At 34.4% G+C, this 19,365-nt stretch overlaps 1 protein-coding gene across 3 annotated transcripts in view; it reads left to right on the forward strand.

The window, feature by feature from the left end:
- stac (C2 and C2B_Munc13-like domain-containing protein staccato) overlaps nucleotides 1-18,672 on the forward strand; it is a 51,594-nt gene extending 32,922 nt beyond the window's left edge. For all 3 annotated transcript variants that reach the window (XM_070106051.1, XM_070106060.1, XM_070106058.1), the window contains 6 exons: nucleotides 4,052-4,207; nucleotides 4,270-4,635; nucleotides 12,184-12,444; nucleotides 12,513-12,682; nucleotides 18,192-18,370; nucleotides 18,431-18,672. In XM_070106051.1, the coding sequence (XP_069962152.1) occupies nucleotides 4,052-4,207; nucleotides 4,270-4,635; nucleotides 12,184-12,444; nucleotides 12,513-12,682; nucleotides 18,192-18,370; nucleotides 18,431-18,516 (1,218 nt within the window). In that variant the 3' untranslated portion in view covers nucleotides 18,517-18,672. The remainder of the gene's footprint in view (nucleotides 1-4,051; nucleotides 4,208-4,269; nucleotides 4,636-12,183; nucleotides 12,445-12,512; nucleotides 12,683-18,191; nucleotides 18,371-18,430) is intronic.
- Nucleotides 18,673-19,365: the final 693 nt, after the last annotated feature.

Consider the following 19,365-nt stretch of genomic DNA (forward strand, 5'->3'; position numbering starts at 1 on the left):
TCGAAATTATTCTTGAAAGTTTTAATTAATATTTTCCATTAAAAACGCATTTCCACAACAAAAATTCTTATTTTTTATTTTTTTTATTTAAATTTCTGTACCCGAAAAACGCAGCATTTTGATCAGAAGGTCTCATATGTAAACATTTTTTTATTTTGTTATTTGATAAAGAATAGATTTAATCACACAAAATCATAAAATGTATTGTAAATAAGAAAGTAATCAGACGACATAAATTCATATTTGACACTATTCGAAAAAACACAACCTTATATAATTGATTCATGCATTTTTTATTTCTTATTAATGAAATAATTTAGAACAAAAAACAGTAAATTGTTTTTAATAATTTTTTTTTTTTGTTATTTATATTGTTGGGTCTATAACTTTGTTTGTCCGGTTTGCCAAGAGACGGTGTAACTTAATTATTATTCCATCATTCATTTCAAGTTTTGAAAACAATGATTTTGAGGGGGGTTTTTTAATACTATATTAATATGTAAAAAATATAAGTCGTCGTATATTGGCGGAAGCTTATGGTTAATATGCTTTAGCTGAGCCAAAAGTGGTTTACACAATTTAAAGCGGTGATTTTGGCTTGAAAGACGAAGAACATCCTGGGCGGCCAAAAAAGTTTTACAAGGAGGAACTAGCATTACTCGATGAAAAGTGTTGTCAAACACAAGAAGAGCTCAAAAAATCATTGAGAGTTACTCATTTTTAAGTTTAAAAGCACCTGTAAGCGTAATTGGACTACTGCCACCCCCCAAAACGCCATTAATCAAAAACAAATAAATTGCCATAGCTAAGCTTCACAATAAGATACAATACTGTTATTTGGTACACAGGATCACACTAGGGAGAAAAATCTGCAGTCCCCTCATAGGTCTAATAACTAAAGCTATAATAACAAAATTCATGGAAAACAAATGCTTTTGGCAGCTCTATCGACAGTGTGAACCCATATAACGGTATTGTTAAAGACTACTAAAAGAGCGATAAAACAAGCACTAAACACGCCAGAGATATTAAATTTTATCTCTGCGATGGTATGAGCTGACTTTAGAGAAATTAGCACCGCTCGCAATATAATAGCTCCTGAAATTCGGAGAATTAAAAATGTTTATATCACTCCTGAAGAGGATGGTGTATAACATCTATTTTCATCATTCCCTAAAGCACTAAGAGTATTCGCTTACATGTTTAAATTTATCCAAAGAATTAAACAAAAGGTTAAAGGAATAACAAATGATCCTTCCGTACAACTAACGCATTTTGACCTGCAACAAGTTCAGCCTTATCACATTTATACAAACTCGCTATTTCTACCGAGAGAAAGACGACCACTCGATAGGGGAAGCTCGATTCTCGTTTTAAATCCGTTTTTGGACACTAAAGGATTAATCCGGGCACATGGAAGACTACAGAATTCCAGCCTTAGTTATAACGAACGACATCCCATTATTATTCCTGAGAAATCTCGTTTTACTTATTTATTTCTAATATATCTTCACCAACTTACATTACATGGTAAGCAACGCTTGATGCAACAAATGATCCGAATAGAATTTTATATACCGCGCCTAAAGCCACAAATTAAAAGTACGATTTTTATATGTAAGCAATGCACATTATACAAGCACAAAATACGTACGCAGATCATGGCAGCATTGCCACCTGAACCTGTAATTGGCTCTTCACTTTACCATCGCTGGGATTGATTTTGCTAGAGCTTTATCGGAGCTCAAAGAGCCACAAAGAAAGAGTTTGTAAAAATTTCTACAGAAGTCTCCCCAGAAATTGTTAAAAATATGCACCACAAGGAATCGATTGGCAGTTTATACCTCCATGTTCTCCCCACATGGGCGGACTGTGGGAATCAGCTGCAAAAAGCTTTAAGTCCCATTTAAAGAAAACGGCAGGTAATCATAAATTTAATTATGATGAATTTACCACACTACTCGCTCGTATAGAAGCCGTACTAAATTCGCGACCTATCTCACCACTCTCGCCAGATCCCTCCGATTTCACAACTCTTACAAATGGACATTTCCTCAGAGGAGCTCCACTTCTCGCAATACCTGAGGCAGAAGGAGACTCACTCAATTTAATAGATCGATGGGAAAAAATTAGGGTACTTCATTATGAGCCATAGATGGAAGGAATATTACCTTAAAGATCTCCATAAGAGCCACATGGTGGAAAACTATCCAGAAGGAACCAAATGCGAGTGAATGCGTCATCATACATGATGAATGCCTTCCTCCCAACCGAATGGCGACTAAGCCGCATTGAAAAGGTCCATCGGGGACGAGATGGTCATATAAGAAAGCGCCATGAGTCCGCCCAGCCAATCATTTGCAGCAGCAGTGAAAGCCCACGGGAATCCCGTCCAGCGCCGAAGTGTACATCGACCGAAGTCATCCAGAGCGGCACGCTCGCAGCCACCTCCACCACCCTATGATCATCCCAACCAGCGACAAAGAGCAACCGGATTGAAGTGAGCACCCTGCAACAGTTGCAGAGACTTCTACGCAATTAATACGCCTAGGGGCCCCGGGATTGTCATGCGACTTCTGATCCCGCGAAATTTTGCATCTCATCACACAACCCACCGTACAACATCATACAACACAACAGAACACAATACAACACCACATACAAGTGCAACGTAACATATCACCCACCAACTCAACCACATACAACTAACCTACCACACTATACACCCACATTTCAACCATCGTCTTTTTCACCAACCTAAAATATTGAAGTGAAATTGTTTGAATTGAAATTGAAGTATGTTAAACGAATTGTGAAAGGATTAAAAAATTAAATAAAAGCTAAGTGAGTAAACATCCCTGCTTACTTGAAATCAATCCATTTCGTTTATATCTGGTAATGGTTAATATCGGGAACTGTAGCTTTCACTCAATTTTCGTTTCATGCGTTTAATTTTACGTTACTTGTATAATTTTAATGTGTATTTTTGTTGTTTTCTAAAAGTATGAATTTTTGTAATAAAATATAAAAAGAATCTGTTGAATATCTCTTTTCATTGCAAATTTATTATACTCAATTCTGTTTTTACACGGTAGATTGTTTGCAGAGAAAACCGTGTAAAAACGATCGTACGCAAAAATACGTAATTCTTCCTTATCTTTAAAACATATTAAAATTAGTGAAAAACAACGCTTTATTAAGAACAAATTCATTAAATCACATATATTGTATAATTTGTATTTACACAAACATTGGTATTACAGAAAAAAAGATATGCACTCTAAGCTTAAAAGTAATGTATAATAAATATATGTCAAGCTCAAGAACGAAAAACAATTATGTAAAATAGCTGTTGTTAACAAAAGGAATAGGATACTAGATTTGTAAGGTTAGAAAAAATTAAAACAAAAAAAAAATATAATGAAAAACATAAAATCGGGAACATAAATTTAATTGAGGTCATCGTCAGTTATTCGCATTCGCTAGCATAATTTTGAAATGGACTTTCTCCTGGTCGTTCGTCATCTCCATTTTTAACAGTGAACTCTGTTATGAGCCGTTGTTTGCCAATTATTGCTAATTCTTGGTAACGAGCCATACAAGATTTCAGATCAGTTTATTTGCAAGTTGAAGCTCTTCTGGAAATAAATCTGTAGTAAATTTAACAGGTTCTTTACTACCACAGCTTTCTATAGAGTCAGCGTTTCGGCTTTGTTTTGAGCTTATATGGCATATATAGAAGATGTCTCAATGAAATTAATATTAAGAGAATATTTAAATTGAAATTATTCAACGACGAATATGGAATTCATATCACAATTTTTTAATAAAGTTTTACCAACACCTGAAAATATTTCTCCCTATTTAGTCCATGCTAATTGCTAGAGTTTAAAATGTTCGGTTACGCCCGAACTTAAGCGTTCCTTACCAGTTTAATTCTTTCAACCTGCGAAAGCATTTAATTTTTGGTTCAACCCGATCTTAGTCCTTTCTTAATCATTTAATTGTATAATTGTGGCATATATTTATATAATTTATTTAAATTCAATAGGATGTTTGTCGGTGTTGTGTATTTTACTCCAAGAGAATGTCGCGGTATGTGGAATCTCAAACAACGGACAATGATTTATTTATTGTTTCAGCTGAATGGTGTTTTGCAATCAATAACATCGACTATATTAGACAAAGCTTACCTACATTCATTAAGGTTTGTATATAATTTGTACATAAAAGCATTTAATTCCTATAAAATTACTTTTTTTATTGTAGGAGCTAGAAACAGATGATCTTATTAAAAAAATCAGTGATTTCCGAACAAACCTCGACGCAGATCGCTGTGCCTCTACGATAAAAAGTTTAATCGAAAATGCATTGGATACTCAAAAAAATCAAATTTTAGAACTTATTGATATTGTTGGCAGGAAAATGGCTCCTTCGATTAAACGATTTCTAGCAGAAGGTGCTGAAGTTTTGCATGAAGATTCTAATTCTATGGAAAAGCTCATGATGTATATGGAATCATCTTTAAAAACATTATATAATACTCTAAATGAAGTCAACTTTGCTCGAATTTTAGATGCTATTTGGACCGAACTTTCCGTTGTGATGTACGATCTGATACAATCAAATTTAGAAGTGAGTAGTACAAAATATTAAAAAAAGCGGTTTTTGCGAAACTCCCTTGCTTCGAAAACTTTGAAAAAATACATTAACGAATACATTGCGGTTACTATACAATAAAAGTCAGTAAACACAAGTCACAGGTCTGTTAGCTTTCTACTTACTTATTTTAGTTTACTACATGGGTTGAAAAGTTTTTGCTCCAACAATTTGGTTTAATTTGGTCTCCAATCGATGCCATAACGCACAGTTATATTGTTTATTTTGAGTAGACAATAACTCTATGTGAATAAGGACAGATCAAACCTTGTCGGCCGACTGTTAAGTTTTCGTGCGTTTTGTAAGAATTTTAACGGACAACAATAGGACTGTATAAAGATATATAAATTGCACAATGCGCCTTAATACCGATCGATAAGTGTTGACAACAAATCAAACATAAGTGGAATCAAGAGAAACAGGGCTTTAGAAGTTCGTAGCCATGGCACCAACTATAGAAAACTAAAAAAAAATGTGTGTATAAAAATTAATTGCTGGTCGTTAGTGTTATATTCTCCAATTTTCAAATTTATTATAATTCACAGATATATTCATACAATTATTAAATTAATAGTATTATTAATTAATTATAAAAAATAATTCAATTCCCCGTCAGACACGGTCGCCGTCACCAATATATTTAATTCAGGTGTTGTCATGTGTTGTTATGAGAGTGTATTGTCAGATCAAACGGTCTGTCAGATCAGACGGATCATCATTCAGCGGATGTAACGAACGTGAATTAAGAATTAAGTAAGGTTGAAAGCTGCTTAACAGACAGTACTCGCAGACCAATGGTTCGAACTAAATGATACTTCATCGACTTTACAGCAGTCTCATAAATTCCGCCTTGATGTGAAGCTGCAGGGGTCATTAATCGCCATTCCGTACCTCTTCCACTCAAATTCTGAAATACCTCCTTTGTACCATACCTCCATTGCTTTGCCTATCTCTTTAGCTGCACCTACAACGCAAACACTTCACATTTACAGCTTGCATAAGCTATATTTAATTGTTTCACTAGGGACCTGCTCATATTTTCTACTTCACCGTTAGGCTGGGGCCAGTATGGGGGCGTAATCATAAGCCGAATACCGTTGGTGTTGCAACAACTTTTAAACTCAACGCTTATGTCTCTATAAATCCGAATCTTGAAAATATCTCTTCCATTTCATCAATAATGATTTTGGATGATATCGATTTGATCAATTTCAACCCCATATATATGTATATGAGTAGTAATCATTTAGTACTAATATATTATCCCCATTAGGTAAGAAACCCAAGATATTAGTTGCTAGGCATTTCCAGGGATCATTCGGGAAAGGGTGCCTCTCCATCGGAGCTGGTTCTGATGACATTGACACTATAAAGCCTGTGACAGACATGTGGTAATAATACCATACTAGGAACGAATACCAGATATGTGTCACCATCATACGAGCACTTTACCATGTGAGCAATGTAGTATTCTGCTGGTAACAATACCTTCATATTACATCGTGGTATTTCATGACACAGCTTTCACAGAAGTTTGGAGCCAACATGTGGGAAAACTGCGAGGAATTTATAAATATAGCCATGTGTTTAAGAACATGTGCGAGCATCTTGAATTATCTATTACCTATGAAACAAAACTAATATTTGAGTTTACTACATTTCTCTATGTGTCATCAACCGTAGTAATCAAAATACCATAGTATTTGTAATATGGAATTGTTACCATATGTCTGTCACAGGCATAAGGCAATCTTGACATGACTTGACGTATTTTTCAGCATCTTTGTCCTTGCAGGGTAACCACACTTTGGGACCTCCTCCTTCGTTTCATTTTACTTATTCCTGAATGTCTCTTCTGTGCGAGGCACAAATTATTTCTCGCAAATTTCGTGGGATTACTAGTTTAGTTCCCCGTAATAGGGTATCACCTACTATTGACATCTCCAGACGAAATGGATAATACGGGCTCGCTTTACACGAGTCCTGGTTTAAACACGTCATTGCGTCTTGAATCTCTTCGTCTAAGATAGTCAACTCGCTGATCTGTGATATGGGCACCGATTTCGGTATAGAAGTTGATTCGACTCGAAAAATATGCTCCTCCCCAGCCCAGTCATATCGATCAGAATTATTTTCTTAGGAAAGCATTGATAGTGAAAACGAAATATTTTCGTTCCCTGCTTTTTATATCACTCGTAAATGATATGATTGCAATTTTAACAACCATCATTCGATCCTACCCGGGAGTCCTGAAGTTGGCTTAAATGTGGTTTATAGTGGCTATTTCCATTTTATTCTCGATTATAAAAAGTCTCTCAATACGATACCTAATTTCACTTCGTTCCTTTCTTTATTTCGTTTGAAGTATATATGTACAAGTATGTATATGCGTATTCTGTTTCTGCGAAATCTCAAACATTTATTTCGCTTTTTTTTTACCTTTGCCTCATTTCATTGGGATAGAGTATTTACTCTTTTAGTGTAGTGGGTCAAGTGCGATTGCGTCTCCGTCTAGGATAGGAATGTAGTTATTATTAGTGTAGTTTGTGAGTTTTCCCGATAAAGTTGTCAGCAAAAGATATATCCTTGCCGTAAATCTCCAAATGAGTGCGACATTAATTATATTAATATGTTAGGGTGTTCGAAGGTTGTCCTTATGAAGCCAGAAGGCCTTTATAAGAACGGTCGTGCCTAGATCCTGTTCAACTAATTCTTCTGTATAAAGCGTGTTAAGTTTATAGCCTAGCCTACGACGACCCTTCTATGATATGAGAGGTCAATTGTATATAACTTTTCAATGCGATTTCGAGTTGATTCCGTAATATTGACCGGTAGTTGGAGATGAATTGACTTGTTGTACTCTATAATGGCTAATAGAATCAAATCGATGGTGTCATTCAGATTTCTTTCGAGTTTCAGTCACCTAGCTATTTCAGTCAAGGTACTGTGAAAACGCCCTACTTACCCGTTTTATGTACTATGAAATGGCGGAGCGTTTGCAATTTTTTATGGTGTTTGCCTTTAGTGAATTTTCATTGTCACAGTATATTGTTTTACCGTTCGTAAAAATGTTCATTAGTTGTAATATAGGTGGTTTTACGTCCATGGTGGTCCTAGATGCAATTTTCTGCACCATAGAATTTTGAAAATTTGTCTACGCATGTTAGAAAATATTTCTGTTCCGTAAAGAAATTATCGACGTGTAATATTATATTTCTGCGATGCTACCTGGTACAGGCATAGCTCTAATAAGCAATTGGATGTCGTTGAACAAATTCGAGAATTTGCTGTTAGTTCTTTTGCTTTTTAAACCATTTTTGTCAATAGTCGTTGTAGATCTGCTTCACATTTTCTTGCGTAGCTATATGAGCTCGGTTGTGCTTTACAACTATTATTTCGTTTTGGTCACCTTCGTTGAAGATATCGGTATCATTTTTTTTGTATGACGGAATTCTTCGTTGAGAGCCGGTGTTGAATTTTTGCCAAAACTGGTAGGCTGCAACGTTTTTAATAGTGATCCTATACTACAAAATAAAATTATATGCCGGTTTTTTTATCCAAATATTATAAAGTACCACTTAGATAGACTTCCGCCCTCTTGATTTCGGAAGAAATTGACTGGTTTATCCACCTTTGCAATGGATTGCGTAGAGGCACAGTCAGAACGTGCTTCCATTTTAACCTTTATCATATTAATGTGCTGTCTTGACAATGCGTCGACGACATGATTTTCTTTACCTGGCTTATAAAAGATCTTTTCGTTGAAACTATCTATAAGAGACTTGCAGCGTTTAATTTTAGACAGCTTTAGTCGGTGGTTCGTATAACTATTCAATTCGTTTACTCCATATAGATAATTTCTAAAACTATATTGTGCCCACACTATTACTAAGAGTTCTTTTTCATTTGTTGCTAGTTATTTTTCTTTTTCTCTAAGAGTTCTTGATATCAAGATTATTGGTTTTTTTTTTTCCTATTTACAGCTCTTGAACCCCTTGAGGAAGCTCTGAAGACAGAATTTTTTTAAGTTTGTTAAATGTGTTTGCCATTGTCCCCTTTTAGCATATCTGTCAGTGGTTTTGCTAATGCACCCTTTTTTATTCCTAATTATTCCAACTGCCTGAACCTCGAGCTGCCTTGGTAACTTCTAATAACTTCATATGATGTATGGGCGGCCTGTCGCCAGGACACATAAGAACTTATTTGCCCATATAATTCTGGTAACGATTTACCAGATCAAGGGGCTCCTCATACTTCAACTGGGGTAATATTATATTTTTTACTGGTTTGAATGTTTCTGGAGTTTTCCCAGCAGTCATTTGCTCCGTCAATAGTTGCAGTTTAAGGTCAAAAGTCTGTTGTTGTTGCCAGTCATGGCAGCCTGTTTTAAGACCGTTAATTGATTAGCGTCCATTATATTTCGCCTACAAGTTTGTAAATTACTAATTTTTTCCTATTTAGTCCTCTAAATTGTCTTTATGGCTCATTAAAATGTAGTTTACACTAATCAGAATAACAACACTATCTATTAGGGTTTTTTATGGAATATGCCTTTTATTTTTCTTAAAAAATATCGTAGTATTACAAAGATTATATATGTTTAGCATCAACAATTTTCTTGTTTTAAAATTTATTTAATTACAATGAACAAAATCATCAAAAACATTAAAATGGTGGTTTGTCAATATTTTCTTCTAAAATGTTAGTTACAACTTTTTCTGCCTCTCGTTGGGCCTCAATTATTTTAAGTTGGTCTGTTTTTTATTGTGTCTCATTCCTTACTGCACTTACACTTACTTACTATAGCCATTTCACTTACACTTACTTACTATAGCCTATAGTTAACTAGTATACATGTCTCTTTCCAAACATTCGATAGTATAGCAAAGCTGGATTTTGCTTTATTCTGTTATCAAATGGCCATGCATATAGTCATCCGCTGACAGGTACTCAAATTGTGAAACATTCTCGATTTGCGCGCCATTAATGTCAAGAGAGAAAGTATTATTGGCATTTACTCTTCATGTTTTTGTCTTTGTCATTTTGATTTTCAAGCCAGCTTTGTAAGTTTCATTTGCTAAGGTAGAGAGTTTTATCCGCATACTTCAGGTCTTCTAGTTTACATTAAGATTTAAACCCATATCCATAGACGTAATGAATAATAACTGGGACAAGACGCATCCCTGTCTCAATGACCTACATGTAAAAAGGTCTTTCTGAGTATCATGAAGGATCTTGCGAGTTGCATTTTCATAACTGTTTTATATGATATTAATTGATTTGCAAGGTATACCGCTCGCTTCTGAAGCTCTGCATATGTTGTTTCCTAAATGTATTGAGCTGAGAATATTTTCATTCTAATTTCATTTTAAATTCCCTATAGCTCAAACAGTCACCGACATTTCTTCCTTCCGTGATACGACCTATCTTATGAGAGTAAATGAACACTCACCACCGCATCTACAGACCATACGGTAGGATATCCGCGAAAATTGGATTTTCCCGTAGAAACGAGTGAGCTGAGAGTGAGAGAGCAATCTCTTGCAAGGCAGGGTTGCCAATTTCGATATTTTTAACAAAATCACAGGCGAATACATTTATATCTAAATAGGTAAACTATTTTTATACTCTCGCAACTTGTTGCTACAGAGTATAATAGGTTTTTTCACCTAACGGTTGTTTGTATCACCTAAAACTAATCGAGTTAGATATAGGGTTATACAAGTATTGTACTTGTATATATATATAAATGATCAGGATGAAAATACGAGTTGAAATCCGAGTGACTGTCTGTCCGTCCGTCTGTGCAAGCTGTAACTTGAGTAAAATTTGAGATATCTTTATGAAACTTGGTAAACATGTTTCTTGGTACCGTAAGACGGTTGGTATTGTAGATGGGCGTAATCGGACCATTGCCACGCCCTCAAATAAATTGCCATAACTAAACTCCACAACAAGATACAAGGTTCTTATTTGGTATACAGGATCACATTAGAGAGGGGCATCTGCAGTTTTCACTGAGAACAAATGTTTTTAGCATATCTATCGACGCTGTGAAAATGGGTGAAATCGCAAATCAAGCAACAATAATTATATCCGCGTAAAACTTTGCGTGAATAATACGTTTAAAGCATGTCACCTTGTGACAAAAAATTATCTAAATCGAACCAAAACTGTTCAAGCACCTAGGTACTGAATATGTGGACCCCAGTGCGTATAGTTGGCTTTTTACCGAAAATATCGGTCAACATAGAACAAGACGGCAAGCTCCACAAAAAAATCTAAAACGAGTATACCATTTGACTTTGCGAGAGTATAAAATTTTTGGTTACATCCGAACTTAGCCCTTCCTTACTTGTTAATAGTTGAATTTTAGTTTGAGCTTTTACATTATAACTAAAAAACTAAATGTGTGAAAAATCGTTATACAAATATAACAATGGCAACATTCGTGAAATGAAAACAAAAGAGAACAACTAATTTCTGCGTTGCAACTACGGGCATAACTTTTGATAGATTTGGTTTGGGACGGTCGGTAAGTACGGAAGGGAGGAATGTCGTTGACTGTTTGAGCTATTATATAATATTTACAAATTTTACTTATCTAATTAAATGTGTATGAATGTGTGTATAGGGTTGTTGTGTTGTTGTACATGCGTGTGTGTGTTTTATGTTATCTGTATGTTTTAGAGATAAGCATGTTTATGCTTAGGGGCCGTCCATAAATTACGTCATCGATTTTTTCAGATTTTAGACCCCCCCTATCCTATCGTCATTTCTTAAAGACACCGTCTTCACCGACTTTGACTTTACCGTCATCCGCAGACCAGTTGATTGCCTAGGAATACAGCCTGATTACAGTTAAATTTAATTTTTCTTATAGGCTTAATGGCTATAATAATTAGGTTGTATATACAAATCACTTTTAAATTGAATGAGGTCAGTTAATAATGATTACATGGTCATTTATTTAGAATATTAGATGTCTTAGATTCGTTAATTCATTGCTGTCTATCTTTGGACGCTGCTCTATTTTCACAAAAATTGTTTTCAAAAGCAACTACAAAGTTATCGAGTTGAATTCGTATAATGGTATAACCGCTATCTTCAAAATTGTCAACTTTGGTTTTGCATATTTTTGACTGTTATGAATGGTTCAACTGACAAATTATTGTTAAACATTAAATTTTAGAAAATATGTGTGTGAAGCCGTTTCTTTAATAATTGCTTTATATAATCAATTGCTAACTAACTTAGTAACTTTTTCACATTCGGTTTGACATTACTTTTTTTTATTATTTTATTATGTTTACTAAAAATATAATTACTATCAATGATTTTTAAATATGTTTTAATGATCGTTCAAAAATATTCTCAGTAAAGCAAACATATTGACTCAATATACTGTTAATTAGTTTAAATTTTTTTTAAGAATAAAAATTAATAATAAGAAAAGTTAATTTATTAAAAATTCAGCATTATTGCTTTGTATGAAAAATAAAATATACACTTTTTCTTTCTTAGAAACGACGGCCACCATCTTTTTTCCAAAATTTAAAGCAAACATTATCAGTGATGACATCTTGTTTTAAGATTGGAAACGTGGTTCTATCAGATATTCAAGTCTTGAGAGAAGTTGAAAAGGCTTTGGATTTACATGCCTATGAGACCTCTGATCTAATTCATCAGTATTATATTGAATTGTTGGGATGTCAACAAGGAATTTTAAAGTCGGAATACGGTCAACTGACAATAAAAGCAAACTTTACTCAAACCGGATTAGTGGTAAGAAATAGTTAAATTTGAAGTAAATTATTATTCAAAATTTGTTAAATTATTTAACGATATTTCAGCTTCACATTTTGAACGGGAGAAACTTGGTACCTATGGATCAAAATGGATCATGTGATTCATTTGTTAAGGTTAATTTTTATCCGACTAACAGATTTGTCAATATGCAAATATATAAATCGTCTGTTCATCATAAAACGCGATTTCCATTATACGACGAAATATTCAAAATGTAAGTACGATTAGGCTGATCTTTATTCACTTGGTACATCGTAAAAATTTTACGTAATATTACAAATTTAGTCGATATATTAAAATCAAATCTACTCAATTCCTATCATATTAACCATGCTTTACGGTTGAAGTAAGATTTCGTGCTTCAAAAGTCATACAAGTTTTTCGCCACACCATCTGTCTTCCTTTTATTCCAAATATACAATATTTCGTCTCATCCGATCATTAAACCGATTCCCAGAAAGATATAGGCTTAGTTATATGTTCGTTTGCAAAAGAAATGAAGAGCATTTTCATATGATTTTTTAAGGAAATTAATGGCTTTTTGCGTGCCACTCGCCCATGATATCCAGCCCTTTTTAATATTTTGCACTCATTTCGATTAACGCTGAATAATTCGAAATATTTACACACAAATTGCAAATTTTTCCTTCGATTATCTAAATCTGTATTATTGACAACAACGTACAAAAAATTAACAGATCTTAAAGGCATTGAAACTTCAATAAACTAATGAAATAAGCAGTGAGCGGACACTTTTTCTGCTTATTCTGTATAAGTAATATTCAAAAAATGCACTTAACTTTGCAAACGCACATAGGAATTCCACGGAATTTGGCGACTGTAATGCAATTAGCATGCACATCTGATATTCTGAAAAGAACTTCAAAAACGTATATATTTTATAAATTTTTTTATTGAAACACATTCCACGAATTGGTAAGCGGAGACTTTTTCTACCTAGTGGATGGTATAAAGTTGAAAAGAATAACGAAAACCATTATATTAGATATATGTATGTATATAAGTTAGGGGAAGTACCTAATGAATATTTTGTAAAACATTTTTATTAAGAAAAGACACTTACTTAATTTAATTAAGATATCCCACAAATTCACCAATATCCGCGGTATAAAGACAGTCATATGTCGAAGGTCTTCTTATGCTATACGTTCAATGTATATTGACCGCGACCCAGGATCGCAATGTTTACTAAACGTGTAGCTTGCAATATTAATGGATTGCGATCCAGATCACAAAATATTTAAATATTTTGAAATCCGATTCGTGGATCGCGCGATCAATATCTTAACGTTCAATATTGATCGCGCAACCCACGACATTTTGTATGTAAATTCGCAATACAACGGAACAAAGTTTTGGAAAAAATTATAAATCGTGCGATTTTTATTAAAAATTAATAATTTATTTGTAATCATATATAAATTTAAAATTTTTGTCTTCAAAACCATAGAAACTTTTCTTCAGTTTTCTTTCGGAATTTTAGAAAAAAACCGAACAAAAAATCAAAGAAATAATAAAACAAAAAACTGACGCGATAAGTATTGTACGTGTAGCGCGCAAATATCCAAATATCACAATAAATATTGAATGTGTGACGGGCAAGTCTTTACCGTTACTTTTTTCAACTTAGGCTGTGACAAATTTTACAATTCTTATTTTAGTTGTATATTGCCGATTGGCATCTGTATATTTAAATAATTAAATATTTGCGTACAATAAAAGAAACTACTGCTAGATACGTCGCAATTACTATCCTTTTTAAACATCCACTTAATTAGCAATCATGTTGTCAATAGATAATAGTATTTATTTAAAAATGGCTCAAAAGTTTTACCAAAAACTAATAAAATATGTATGAGAATGACGTCACATGAATTTGGTTGGCTTAATATTGTTTTCTATCATTCTTGTAACCCAATATTGACTATTTTTAGACGACAAATATTTAATGCAATACTTGTGCTGAGTTCTATAAAATATATTCATGGGTGTTTGATTAACATATTGTATGTGTGAATTAGGTCTATTACCTGAGATATAACATTTTACCTAAAAGTGGACAATTTTAATACTGATTCACAAGCAAAAATTATGTACTATCTTTAATAAATCCTAAACGAAAAGAATCATGGCTTAATCCGGGACAACCATCAACATTGACTGCAAAACAGATCAATGCGGTAAAAAAGCAATGCTCTGTCTTTGGTGGGATCAGAAGAGCGTAGTATACTATGAGCTTCTAAAATCTGATGCGATTGTTAATACTAATCGCTACAGACAACAAGTTATCAATATAAACCATGCATCCATCAAAAAACGACCTGAATGGGCCAGAAAGCACGGCAAGCAATTTTGTTACACAACAATGCACCTGCACACAAAGCAAAAGCGGTTCAGGATACAGGATACAAAGTACTTGGCTGGGAGCTACCCCACCCGCCGTATTCACCAGAATTGGCACCTTTCGATTACCATTTGATTTAATCGATGGGACACGCATTGGCTGAGTAGCACTTTGATTCCTACGCAGAAGTTGAAAGTTGGGTGCCTGATTGGTTTGCTTCAAAAGACGAACATGGTATCCAGAAAGGTGGTCCAAATGTTTAAAAAGCAATGATCAATACTTTGAATACATTTTTTTTTTACTTTTGTATTACTTTTTGATGTCACTGCAACATTCGAAGTATGTATTGTAGAATATGTGTGTTATTTTTATTTCGCCAAAAATAAAGTGTAGTCAGGCTAAAGAGTTAGGTCTAACCTTCAAGGGTCACAGCTGCCGGTTTTCTTTAGATCATTGCGACCAATTATATACGGGATAATATACCACAATAATTTAAACTAATGACAAACATTTAGTATTCTTTTTTTAAAGACCTTATTTATGGTTTGGTATAAAAAAATGTTATGTTCTTTTTTATGATTTTTCTGTCTACAAACAAAATACTTTTATTATTTGGACAGGTTTAACCTCCGGGTATGTTAGGTAGTATGGTTGATCCTAATCGGTGGAACTCACTTGAGCCTTTGTGTTACCCATAAACTCCTAAAAATTTATCACCAGATTCTCATAGATCCACGAAGCTTTTGAGCTTACACATTTGTTAAAGTGATTAATAGTCACTTCGCTGGTTCGCCGAAGGTGTGTCTACCGAGATATTTTTTTTGTATTCCCGGACAATAGAGAAGAAGTTGCTAGATGGTTCTCTGTCCTCCATACAGTTCTGGGAAAGAGCGGCCGACAAAATATTTAGTCGCACCTCTTATGATTCACTTTGAGCCAGAAGGATCTCGCAAACGCACAGGGTCTGGTTGTGGATCAGAGCTTGCTGAGCTCACAGGTCCACACGTCCAGCGCTAGAACGCAAGAGGACAAAAATACCAACTAGCTTCGAAAGAAATTGTGATAAGTATGCCCTCCCTAGTAAGCTCATCGGCTTTGCATCCGGCCGTATCGCTGTGGCCGGGCACCCAAACAAGTGTAATACAGAAGAATCTTGATGCTATTGCTAATGAGGGCAGGCACACCTCTCTAAAGGAAGATGCACTTCGAAGCTGAATATCTTCTGCTTCCTTGATGGCATCCACCTCCGCTTGAAAGACGCTACAGTGGTCTGGTAACCTGAAACTAGTGTTTATAAAGAGCTCCCTACAGATGACTTTGCCTCCCTCTTAACTTCAAACCATCCGAGAAAAAACGCTTTCTCCCCGCCTCCAAATATCTCTCAAGATGTGATGCATCGAAGTAGTGTATAATTTCAGAGTGGCCCTATTCGGGGCCCCACATATACCCAGCTTCCGTAAGTCCAATAGTCTTCGCTGCAATGAATTTTCTAATGTTTGGCTTCCATGAGAGCGTCCTATCAAGGATAAGACCTAAATATTCACCCTATCCACCGGTTGAAGAAGAGAGCCTCCCAACGAGGGGCGAGTAACATTAGGGACTTTGTATCTTCTAGTTAATAAAACTAGTTTAGTTTTATTTAGATTTATGGCTTGGCCCCCTCATCCTGAAGTTTGTTCAGTAAGTTGTTTACCACTTGGATCCAGAGAAAAGGGAAAAGGACACCTTGCGGGACACTTCCTCATTCTAGATGACATGCTTCAGATTAGCTTCGACTTCAAACTTATCAAGAGCTCTAGTAATCGCCTTCGGGGGCCATAACACATTTTTGCACGCTAACATGTGCTGGTATCGAAGGCTTAAATGGCTTAAAGAGTTCGACGCTTATCCAGAAAGTTGTACAGACTTCTTGAAGCTCTCCAAGGGGTACATCTTCCGTAGATAGATTTAGGGGAAGGTGAGCGTCCAGGTGTAGCTGTAGCCACTCCCCATTACTCACAAGTTCTTTTTCCAACCATATCTCTCAAATACGCCAAAGGGTTAGGCTTAGCTGCGTGAATCTGCTCTGCCATGTTGCCAACCCGCACTCTCACAACTAGGAAGTGACCTGGAGTTCCCTTGACCACCTCATGAAGGCCACGGATAAAACTGGCGCGACCCGCTTCCAGTCCTCCTTTGATATGCCTGGTCGCCGGCACTGAGCACCCTTCTAGTCCACCCAACTGTGCTGGCATGCTGCTTAGATTTCTGAACAAAACTGGTATATGTATATTTTTTTTTTGTACAATATACAGTTTGATTTAGAATCTGTCTAATTATTAAAATGACAATAACTGAATTTGCTGGCAAAAACCATGATGTTGAAGTACAATAAAATATATTTTACATAAATGAAGAAGAGATGAATTGAAACTAAAGTGGAGATCTAAATATCTTTTTTGTTTCCAATCGAGAGAAGTAACGACTACAAAATTCTGTTATAGTTTCTTTTACAGTAAGCATTTTTAAGTCTCTATGAAGGATGTTATTTCTAACATAAAAATGCACACCCAATATACTGCCAAGAACTTTAATTTGAAAGTATAGAATAACTTTAAAATTTTAATCAGCTGAGCTGCACCGGATTTGAATTCCATACGACCAGATCGGTCTGAATATTGCTTTATATATGAGTAGCTTGTTCTTTAGACTAAAGCACGACCTTGACCTTAGAAGCCAGTATAGCTGCGCAAACCTTAGAATGAGGTGGGTACACGTATATTAAAGTATATTGACATAGATTCAATACTACTTTTTGTTTCATGTCCTAGATATTTATATTAAAAGTTATCTAATTATCTCATATTTATCATATTAGTGCTGTGGGAAGTTACGGATATACATAATTTTTTACTAAAGTTATCGCTTCCACGGGCAGACGGACGAACGGACAATAGACATCAGAATTCAACTCGCCATATTGATTAATTTTAGATATTATACAATACTATTATATTCTATACAACATGTTGCGAGAGTATAAAGACCGTGTCTTACAATTTAAATTTCATTTTCAAGCATTTTATCGGTTACGAAAGTAAAAAAGGTAAATTCTGTTCTTAATATTTCAAAGTCGTCTGGGACAATGAATTTTTAGGTTCAGATTTCTTGAATGATTTATTGAAAAAACAAATTCAACCAAATTCAAGGCAAGAAAGCAATTTGTAGAAGCGTGCTGGAAAGAAGTTATGTATTATTTTCAATATATTGAATTTTTCCATTGCGTAGTTGCAGCCATGCTTAGTTTAGTGTTTAGTGTAGTTTTCGGTGTAGAATACTCTAAAATTTTTGTTAATTAAATTATTTTTTACATTTACAGCAATTTAACAGAAGAACAACTTTCCAAACATAACAGTCTAATATTATTTAGCATAAAAGACAAAGACCTTTTTGGTATGACCAGTCAATACATAGGTGAATGTTACATAACTTTTGCGGACCTCATGGCTAAGGAAAATGAACAAATTCATATGGAGCTATCTCGACCACAGTACATAGGTAATGAATGTAATATTTAATTTTTTAATTTATGTTTACTAACTCTTAACGTATTTGCAGAATCGGAAACTATTCGTGCGTTAGAATATAGACAGGGTGACAAACAGGCACGTGATTTTTTAAAAAAATTAAGAAGTAAAATATGAATTTGTGGGAAGGCTAAACTGTAATTAATAACTATATTTATTTATACATTATATTTTTATATTATAAATAGGTACACGTATTAAACTTTTCCTAAAAAAACGACTTTCTTTTAATTGAAAATAGTATTTCAAAATAAAGTTGAAATTTCTAAATAATATTCATCCTTTTATTGATATATATTGGATATTGTATAACATTTGGGCGCTACAGAGGCAAAGCAAAAATTATAAACAAATATTTTTGTTCATTATCGATATTCGATATGAAGGTTTTGCTCACTGTTTTCTTTGATTACAATGGTGTGGTGCATCATGAGTTCCTTCCAAAAGGTCGTACAGTTAATAAGGAATATTACAAGGAAGTTATGCAACGTTTGCGTGAAGCAACACGGCTCCAACGATCGGAATTGTGGAAAAACAAATCGTGGATTCGGCATCACGATAATGCACCAGCTCACACATCAATGCTTATTCGTGATTTTTTTGGCCATAATCATACCTCAACCACCATATTCACCAGATTTGGCTTCCTGCGACTGCGATTGCGGTTGACTATGGCGACTGCAAGGGATAATGGGATACCCAAGTTTCCAGTGTGAGGGGACCTCAAAATTAGCGTTTTTTATAACATTTTCTATTGTAGCCAGATCGGACAAAATAATAATTTTTGGGAATTTAAATTAAAATACCCAACATTTATTAAAATTAAATATTATTATACATGTATCCATTAAACATATGCAGAAACTTTTTATACTCTTTTTTTTGCGATTTTGTGATATATTAAACAATTAATTTTTGAACTTTCAATGCGCAATCAAAAGAACAAATGTATTATATCTCAATTAA

Source organism: Bactrocera oleae, chromosome 2 (genome assembly GCF_042242935.1).
Source record: "Bactrocera oleae isolate idBacOlea1 chromosome 2, idBacOlea1, whole genome shotgun sequence".
In the NCBI taxonomy this organism is placed as follows: Eukaryota; Metazoa; Arthropoda; class Insecta; order Diptera; family Tephritidae; genus Bactrocera; species Bactrocera oleae.